At 40.4% G+C, this 10094-nt stretch overlaps 1 protein-coding gene across 1 annotated transcript; it reads left to right on the top strand.

Moving 5' to 3' along the window:
• Positions 1–226: 226 nt before the first annotated feature.
• Positions 227–5225, top strand: RBP2 (retinol binding protein 2, cellular; the record flags this gene model as incomplete). Its single annotated transcript, XM_009879221.1, has 3 exons — positions 227–405; positions 3399–3500; positions 5172–5225. Coding segments are annotated over 3 exons (335 nt in total), but the record flags the coding sequence as incomplete, so codon positions are not given.
• Positions 5226–10094: the final 4869 nt, after the last annotated feature.

Below are 10094 nucleotides of genomic sequence, written 5' to 3'. Positions count from 1 at the left end.
AATCAGAGAAATCAATTGAAAGTTTACTTGCAAACATAAGGTTCTTTTTATTTTAAATTATCTTTGTCTCTGTGAAATGTTGGCAGATAAATTGTCATCTGTGGAATCATGTTCTACATTATTATTATTATTATTATTATGAGTAAAGTGCTGTGGCTTTTTTAGTTTGGTACCAAAAATTGGAATTTTCATTGTGATACTACTCCCTTTTCTGTTTTTTTGGCAGATATTGATTTTGCGACTCGCAAGATTGCAAAACACTTGAAACAAACAAAGGAGATTATTCAAGACGGAGATAATTTTAAAACAAAAACACTCAGTACTTTCAGAAACTATGATCTGAATTTCACTGTGGGAGTGGAGTTTGAAGAACACACCAAAGGGCTGGATAACCGAGTGGTAAAGGTAAAAAATTGGTACTTGCTATCTATTTACACTACAGTCAGCACCAGGAGTGAGCAGCTCTAAAAATCAGCCAAATTTGTGAAAACAAACAAACAAACAAACAAGCAAACAAACCCCCAAACAATATTTTACAGACATCAGAGGATTTTTATAAAGCAGAAATATAATTTGAATCTTGAGACAGTGTTCTTTCCTGCTATGAGCATTTGTTATCAATGCAAATCAGGATGGTTACTCAGATATGAGAAGACAACCGTTAATTACATGTTTTTCTAGTAGGGGATTTTCCCAGTTTTTCTGTTATACACCTTTAGGTATCATCCCTTTGAATTTAGGTCTTTCTCTGCATAAATGCGAGTTTCCGAATGGCTGGGTTCACACGGTGTTTTAATCAGCCTGCTCACCCTCAGCTGGACAGTTTAACAGTTGGACACGGTTAAAAATAAACCTGCCCTCAGTTATTAACCTGAAGAGAGCTTTGGGCAGGGGCAAGAAAAAAATGTGAGCCCAAGCTGCCACTGACAGGGCTCCTGGCGGTGGCAGACAGGCAGGGAGGCCCAGCATCATGCTTTAATACCTTCAGGATAATAGGAGCAATGTGAGCTCAAAATTCCCCGAGGAAAGTGTGGGCATAGGTTCAGACACCTTTCAGTGAGATATTTGGACAAGCAACGGCTGGATGAAGGACCTCGTTGTGTGTTAGCCCATGCCCGACCTCCTCTGACAGGCAGAGTCAGCTGGTCCGTCTGTTCCCGTGAGACATCCCAACAGGACTGTATCGGGGAAGCCAGCGAGGAAAAGAATACATATGAGCACTAATTAAATTCACTTACCGAATTCACCCGCATGCTTCTGCATCAACGCCGCTTCTGTCTTCTTGCCCCTAAAATCCTTAAGCAAGTTTTTCAAAGGTAGAAAGACCAGTAGATCTTCAATTTCCATTGACCGTCCCCTTCAGAGCCCGGCAAACCTTTTGTCACCGGCCTGTCCTTGTCAGCATTCACTGAGTCGACCCATGTCAACTCCTCTCCCAATTACCAGTTCTATTCTTCCATTCGGGTCTCATCTCTCCTGCTCTTCTCCAAACATGTGCTGGCTTTCCAGCAGTATCTTCTCAATAATCAGGGTTTCAGAACTTGAGAAGCTGAGACCAAACCTCACTGTCAACAAGACCTGTTTTGTTTTGGCAATTGTCACAGGGAATTGGCAGCATAAAGGACACCTTTACGTTTGAACTCACAACATCCTTCACTGGAGTGGCAGAAATTTAACAGAAGACATTGATTATTCACTTCAGATCACTTTTCGCTCTCCAACTATGCACAAATTATTTCTCATTTCCAGCACCACAAGCTATCAAATAATTCAACTCTGGTTTTTGTGGGGTTTTTTTTGTTCTTTTTCCCAGTATCCTGAATATCCCTATCTCTAGATTTTCTTCCTATAATTTTCTCCAGCAAGCACTGGGTGGGACATTATTCCTGTGACAGGGTTTATTGCTCCTACATCTCTTTAGGTCAGCTGAAGGCATTACTAAGGATCTAAGGCCTCATTAGTTGCATCATTCCGTAGATCCGCAGACTAATGCTCCTCTAGTTCTCCTCAGCACTAACAAAGCCATTGTCTTTCCTTGCAGACTCTCCTCTTCACTATCAATCTTTTGGAAGGACAGAAACACAGTCTGTATAATCATACCCCTACCTAATTTAATCATTTTTGCCTAATATTCTTTTCTAAGCAAATTATATTATTTGTTTCTAACAAGAAGGGAAGGAAAAAGGAAGCAAGTCATGCCATCGTTCTCTGGGTTGCTCTAAAAGATTTTTCCGGACATTTTATTAACAAAACAATACGTCAAACACGTTTAAGTTAGCTGAAAGTAATAAAACTGCTAGGAAACATTTAAATGTAAAGAGAGCATGGATAATTTAAAGAGCATGTAGCTTAAAAATTCTGTAAATAAGAAAGAAGTTAACTGAAATGGAACGAGTTTTGTCTCGTTATTAGTAGAAAGCTCCCTCATAAGAGAAATAAATCACCCAATGCTGAACTAGAAAATGAATTAAGCTCCCAGTACTCTTGGAGCTTTTTAATAACTAAACTTCCACTGACTGTAATTGGTCTCTGATGAGGATTTACCTATGATACACGGTGAAATGTCTCCCTAAAGTACAATGGTTCAAATCTAAAACAATTCAAACAATGTTGCTTTGAATGTACTCTAGCCTATCTGAGAATTTAACCTCTATAGAAAACTTTTCCTTACAGATATAGTTGTCCTGCCCCTGCACAAGAAACAGTATACTCAATATCCTGTTTATTAGTGCTACACTCCGAATCACACTAAATCATGAAATGGTTACGGATAGGAAGGGCCTCTTGAGGTCATCTCGTCCAACCTCTGGGCTCAAGCAGGGTCAGCTAGAGCACGTTGCCAGCTTGTGATCGTATCTTTTTAAAGGTCTTTGGTGAAAGGGCATGAAAATATACAAGTAAATGCATTGCATGACATGACGTTAACATTTAGTTATTTTATGCAAAACTGGAAAAGGTTATAGCACAGCACAAGTTGATATAAGACCCCAGGTCTTCACTCAGGAAGACCCTGCAATCTTTTTATTAATGGCTTTAAAGAGCAAGAAAATAAAACCACAATCTGCATCCATTGCTCAAGTATCTGTTAATCCACTCAGTGACTTGATAGTTTGTATGAACACTTTCTCTCTGTGTATGTGAAGAAAAACACAGAAATGACAACAAAGCACTGTAAAACTTTCACATCAGAACACTGATGTCATTCTGAATGTGTTTGGGTTTTGGCTGAATGGCTGATTTGGGGTTTTTTCAGAGGAAGATGGGGAATCATAGGAAACAGCTGTAATTGTGTCTTCTCATTGTTTATTTGAGAATCAAACAAGCTCACTATACGAATATTATCATTTATTTATAAACTTCTTGTTAACATATCCGAGTTAATTATCTGATTTCCACAGACACTAGTGACCTGGGACGGTGACAAACTCGTCTGTGTGCAGAAAGGCGAGAAGAAGAACAGGGGCTGGAAGCACTGGATTGAAGGAGACATGCTGCATCTGGTAAGGGCTGCTCTGCACACACCGCGCAGAACGGAGGCCACGACAAAGTACGGTGTTCTGTTTCAACGGATTTGTTACTTGTTCTAGTTAGAATGGGCTTTATTTAGACTGTATTTAGTTAGAATGGGCTTTAGTTAGAATGGGCTTTATTTATTTATATTTTATTCAGCTGACTGCTTTTAAATCCCCCCTCTGCTACAACTCCGGAACGCTCAATTTCTTTCTACCTGTTCCCAGTTAAGTCATAACCCTGCAGTGTTGGGGTTTTTTGTTCCAGTCCACTGCCCGCCAGCTATTAACCCTTCTTGTTACATTGCACCTCTAACATCATCACGTTCTTATGTGATCACTGGTAGGAAAAAAGCCACAAACCCAAAACGCTACGGGACAGATTGGAATTAAAAATACTATTTTTTGTTCTGAAAGAAGCACTATGAAATTTTAGCATAGCCTGCTGCAATGCAGATCAGAAACCTCTGGATACTCAAGAGGATCCTGCAAACAACCTACACTGCAATTATTTTGTGCTAGTACAATAAAAAAAGTCAAACTGTGCATATATCTGAGTTAGGAAGCTGGAGCCCAAAGGCAGACGAGTGAGTCCAAGAAAGGCCAGAAGAGCCTGTGCAGAACATGAGCAGTTGGTGAAGTCCAGAGAGATTCCAGATTAAAAGCTACATAATGATAATGATTCCAGAGTTTCTTGGGAGGGCATGATTATGTCGGGTGGTGCAGCAGGTGGGTGCAGAAAGATTATGGAAGAGAGCTCATTGCTGCATCTCATGATTTGCATCTAGGTACCCTTTTATTTCCCCTACAGATAGTCGGTGTGGCCAGCCAAGTTGCCTCAAGTCTTGAAAGGTCAAAACAATGAATTAAAAACCAAAATCTGCCATTTAACTAAAAGCCAGCTGTCTAGTGCACTTCTTCAACTCTAACACATATTGAAAACCTGATCTAGCAGAGGTTCTAAGTGCTGGCACCAGGATTCAGGCTCAACCTGGTGGAGTCAGAGCAACCAGGTAGATTCTTCCAACCGTCTTCAGGAACTTGATTGCAAGTTTGGCCAACTGCTGGCCAAAAAAGCCAGCTTCAGCTCGCTTCAAAGCCTGCTTTGGCACAGGAATGCTGGCTAAGCAAAAGACTAACCAAACTGACCCCACTGCAACGTGCAGGTTTGCCAACCTGTAAGAGGTCAGCTGCAATGCTGGGCAAGAACAAGAGTATTGCTCTGGCCCTTGGAAAATGGCTTGGGTGCATGTCTGAGGCAGATGTCCTCATCTTTTTAAAGCATCCTCCTTTTTTTCCCTCTGATTTCCTCATTTCATTGCTTCTCATGGATTATGAGGTAACACGTAAATTATAAACTATTACAGTACATTGTTTTAATAACAAAGCACGAAAAAGCCTTGCATTAAAAAGCCATTTTTATACATTTTTCATGTTTATTCTTCTTGGAGCTCAATCCCAGTGTCAAAATCTAATTACTGCAACATGTGGTGTATGCCTGCTGATTGGTTACACACAATACACTCTTCTTTCTGTTCTTTTCTTCATAAGCACATATTTTTAATGCATTGGCTCTGTTGTAGTAATTTCTGGTGGGATCTGCTGCGTATGCAAAATACAATGTGCACCACTATATACTTACTAATTGTCTCAATACCCTAGGAACTGACATGTGAAGACCAGGTGTGCCATCAAATATTTAAGAAGAAAAATTAAAACGGACCAGAAAGCCACCCAGATCTTCATCACACTATTATGCTGTCAAGTTTTGTCTAAAAAGAAGTACCAAGCCAGATTCGCAATAATTCTTTGACTCTGTTGTGTGACTGCATTTTGTGCCTTTTTACGGAAAAAACCATTTTTTTAGAAGTAACATCAAACAGTTACAAACGTCATAAATTCCTCTGCCTTCCAGTCTGGAGTTAAATAAAAGCAATTGTCTCTCAAATAATGCTTTCCTAGAGCTTTGTAATAATTTCCAGAGCAATATCCTTTAGCAAAAAGGCTGAAAATTAACAGTCACAATTATCTCAACTGCAGTATATCTCTCCACAGTGCTGTAACACCATAAAATATTTGGATGACTGAGTAAAATTGAACATTCATTGAAGTGCTTCTATTTAATTTAGTCCTAGGTCACTAAGTCCAGTTTCAGGCACCAGAATGGCTCACTGAACACGATACGTGGCCTTTCACATCTGGGTTATTCATTCGAATTTGGCTTGGGTCTATAGCTGCTGGCACTTATCACCTGATAAACACCTCGTGGCCGGTGTGAAATGCTGGATGTAGCTCCTTCCTACAGTTCTAACACGGGTCACCGACAATGCAGCTAACCTCCAGTTAAAACTGGCATCCTTCTAACAATCCCAGTGGAGAGGTGCACCGTGTGAAGCAAACTCTACATTCAAGAGTTGCTCCATGATGTGAAAACTAAGGCATCGGCTCGGTTTTAAGAGGAAAGCTACTGTGGTGTCCACAGAATGCAGGTACTCCGTCTATAAAGAGCACCCAGCATGCTGCAGTCTTCCCCTTGTACCTATCTCTTAGAGACTTTAACATGAAAAGTCACTTCCATGAAAGTCTTCTCAGTTTTATTCAGGGTTTTTTCAAAAGAATTCATGTTCTTTGCTAAAGGCAAGTTTAAGTTAACCATGGAGAGCGAGCACTACTTCAGTAGGTGGAAACAGATATTATTCAACAAAATGTGTGCACACGTTCAACATAACTGAAGAAGGGCTTGTATGCCCAAAAGCTCCTCTGACTTTTCCCAACTATATGAATTAATCTAATAAAATGTACTGTCTTTCCTACCACCTTGCCTTGCAGACGTATGAACTTTCACACCAACTTCATCACCATTTCAATTCCCTCCTGTCCACAGGCCCTCAATTTCTGTTTAGTATGGGAGGAGTAGGAATTCACGAAACAGATCAGTGGCAGGGAATCAAAGATGTAGAAAAATCTTTGCAGAAACAGAGGAACATATGCTTTCTCCCCATCCCCACCTGCTGCTTAGCCTACTCACTGTCAATAGCTCAGGATAGGGAAGGAGTGAGACAGTCTCCTAGCTGAAAACAAGGTTACATCTGCGAAAACCCAAATCTGATTAATATGTCACTAACACTTACATGGTCACAGGCATGTAAGTGCATGTGTAGGGATATTTTTATGAATCAGACTTTGCTTCTCCTGATAAAAGTTGTTCTGGTATCAATCCTCCTGCGTGATTCAATTGCTCTCACGTTAGTTCACATAGAAGAACCTGCCCTTGAAGCTGGTAAACCCTGACCTGCACTTTGCTGTAGAAATATATTTAATTCCTATATCTAAGTTGCTGCTAGTTACTAAGATAAGAAGTGCCACAGTTCATTAAGCTTTCAAAACGTTATCAGAACAAAGTAATCCCTAGAAAACAAAATGCGCATGTTTTAATCAGTGACATTTCTCACAGTTGGTTCTTGTCGGGAGTAAACCTGCACAACGTAGGGTTTCATAACTTCACACCAAATCACAGAACAAAGGAAAAGGTTTCATATATCACAAAAAGCTATCATGAATATACAAATCATGGGCTGAAGATGGAAAGCAAGCATTCTTCAGTTGCTTTCTTATTATGCTCACTAGTGTTATGTAATGGATATAGTTGTGATATAAATGAAGTAGGCGATTGGGGACTTGAGTAGAGTTTTGATCGGGAGAAAACTGGATCCGACACTACTTTTTTAACAGTTTTGGAAATGAAACTTCCAGATTTATTAACAGGGAGGGAGAAAACGTGCAAGTTTTTTTTATGCTCCAAACCAGCATTTTCTTCCTGTATACTGATATGCAAGAGCTTGCAGCATCCCTTACAACTGTCTGCACAGACCCGCAGACAGAGGAGCTAGTCATGATGTTGTGTTATAATTACTTCCACAGGTATAGTTGTTTGTGTCATATTTGTGAAGTTAGGTTGGTCTCTAAGCTGCACAAAGTCCCTTATCTGCTTGTCAGCAGATTAAATACTTGCACTGGAGGAACAGACCGCGCCGGTAAAGCAGAGAACGTTCATTCAGATTTTTCCAGCCCTTTGGCATGCGATGCTGTCTCAGCTGTTTTGAAGGATTACCATTTGTATTGATTCTTTTCCTCTCAGAGAATATTGCTCAAACACAGCTAACAGGAAGGGAATTTACCAGCAATCTTCTGATCCAGAAAGCAGAAAAGCCTGTACGATAACAAAAACACTTCCTAGCGAATACAGTACTGGGCAAAGAGGCAGTACCATTACCTGTTGCTGGACTTTTCAAATGACAGTGACAAAGGTGCGTGCAAGAAATGTTTACGGTGGAATTTCTAAAAATCCTCTTCACTGAGCCCGTTTTGCTCCCTAAAACTCAACTAGCATTTTCTTATCAACTGCTAAAAGAAGAAAGCAGCACTGCAGACAAACGCTGTAGCATAATGTTGTCAGTGTTTCTACCACTAACATTCCATGGCTAGTTCCTAAGATGCTCTCGTGCTGTCAAGCTCTGAAGGCTCACCTAGGCACTGTGTGCACAGAAATGCTTTCACATTTTCCAGGAATATCCCACGTGCTCTGCTGATTTGCTGCTTGTGAAAGATGTCTACTCCAGTGCCATCTGGTATAAAGTCTGAGGTTTCTAAATCAGCATTTACTTCAAGATCTGATGAAGACAAACAAAATTTCACAGAAAACATGTTGTTTAATTACTTTTTTTTTTTTTTGGAGCAAAGGTACATATTTTGTCTTACTGGGAGAGAGATTAATAGAAAGGATTTTTTTGGAAGAACATATTCTTTTCAGGCTTCATTTGTGATTGATTTGAAGGGCAGAGGTTGCAGATATTTTAATTTCAGCTTGCTGATTACACTTACTATGCAGATGGTGAAGATTAGAAGAAATCATTTTGTGAAAATGAGATTTAAAATACAAAATTAACCAGACAAGCTCTTCAATAGCTGCAAAAATTTTGTCAGTGATTCTCTAAATATCACACTTGCTTTAATTATATCTCACACTGCAGTGCTTCAGCCATCGTTAAATAGAAATGGGAATGCAACAGATGACAGTATGTATTCCAGAGTTCTTAGAGGTGGAGGAATCCATAGGAAGAGTAAGGGCTTTGCCTTATGGATGTGACACCAAAGAGACTCCACTTGGCATAAGAGCACAAACACGAAAGGCTGCTGCTGAAGGGATGAAGGTATGCTACCATCCATACCCAAAACCAGGAAAAGAAAGACAGGACAAGAAGTAACAGGCTTAAATTGCAGCACAGAAACTTCAGGTGGACGTTAGGCAACACCTCGGCACTCAGCAGGCAGCGAAGGACTGGACGAGGCTGCCACAGGAGCTCATGGAATCTCTGTGGCCCAACCGTAACATCCACTTTCTTCCGCCAGCAAATCAAACAAAGTCTTTCATTGTACCTGCACTATTAGTTGGCAAAAAAAACTGTGAGGAAGACCTCACAGTTCTATTCTTGTGAAAAAAAATGGCCAAACTGAGTACCTGCAGTAAGAGAAAGGCTACAGCACAAACTCATGTTTACCAAGACCCAGAAATAAGCCTTAAGAACCATTAGAAATTCTCTTTACCTGTTCTCATGCTGTATTTTGAATTCTTGTTGGGTTTAGTTTAGGTAACGGGCTGTCATTGAAAGGCTTTCGGAAACTCTGATAAACCCTCCATAAATGCTTTCCCTGTAAACTTAGTTATAACTTCAGAATTAAACGATGACATAAAAGTTAAATAGGGTATCTCCCTGGGAAAGCTGCCCAGGGCACGCAAATCCAAGCATTCTCCTATAGTTTCTTAGTTTATTTTTTTTCCTGTCACCTTTATTTGATTCTATTTGGAAGTATACATATGAACCTTTACACGCACAGGTATTTACACTGGGAGGGGAACAAGGGTTCAGTAGCCTCCTTTAAGAAAATGAGGCATAGGTGTCTACAATAGTTGCTTGCTCCCATGGCCACAGCTTTTGAACCAGCTGCTCAGGGTAATTCGGCCAGCCAAATCTGACAAAGGATAAACACTCTCTGACAGTGAACAGTTCTACAATTGTATATGGAAATTAATGGTCAGAAAGAATGCCTTCAGCAAAAGCCTACGGGGTGAACTCACGTTTTCCCAAAAAGTCACTTAGGATAAAACACAACAAAAAACATGGAAACCCTGCAACTTGAGTTCACATCTTGCTGCCAGTGAATTCAACCATGAGACAGAATACACAGCAAAGCAAGCTTCAGTAGTTCTGCTGCTCACAGTAGTACTTCTTTTGTTAACTGTCTTATAATATTTAACATTTTTGCTACTTATTCAATTCCCCAATTTGTCTTTTTCTGCCAGTCTCTCTAGTGTCTGATCACTTGTGACCTGGCCTGAGAGCTCAAGGATAAAAGTTTTTTGGGGATCCCAGCACAGGGGCCAGTCATGGGGGGCGGGGGTACGGGTGCCTATACGGAGGAGAAGATGGGTCAGGTGACCCAACTGGACCAATCACAGTGTTCATCCTCACGGGGCTCAGTATATAAGGGCCCGTAAGAAAGCCCTTGGGGCTTTTGGTGCCTGCT

This window comes from Apaloderma vittatum, unplaced genomic scaffold (genome assembly GCF_000703405.1).
Source record: "Apaloderma vittatum isolate BGI_N311 unplaced genomic scaffold, ASM70340v1 scaffold2812, whole genome shotgun sequence".
Lineage (NCBI taxonomy): Eukaryota > Metazoa > Chordata > Aves > Trogoniformes > Trogonidae > Apaloderma > Apaloderma vittatum.
Note: the sequence above shows the minus strand (reverse complement) of the source record. Positions and strands in the feature narration are given on the sequence as shown.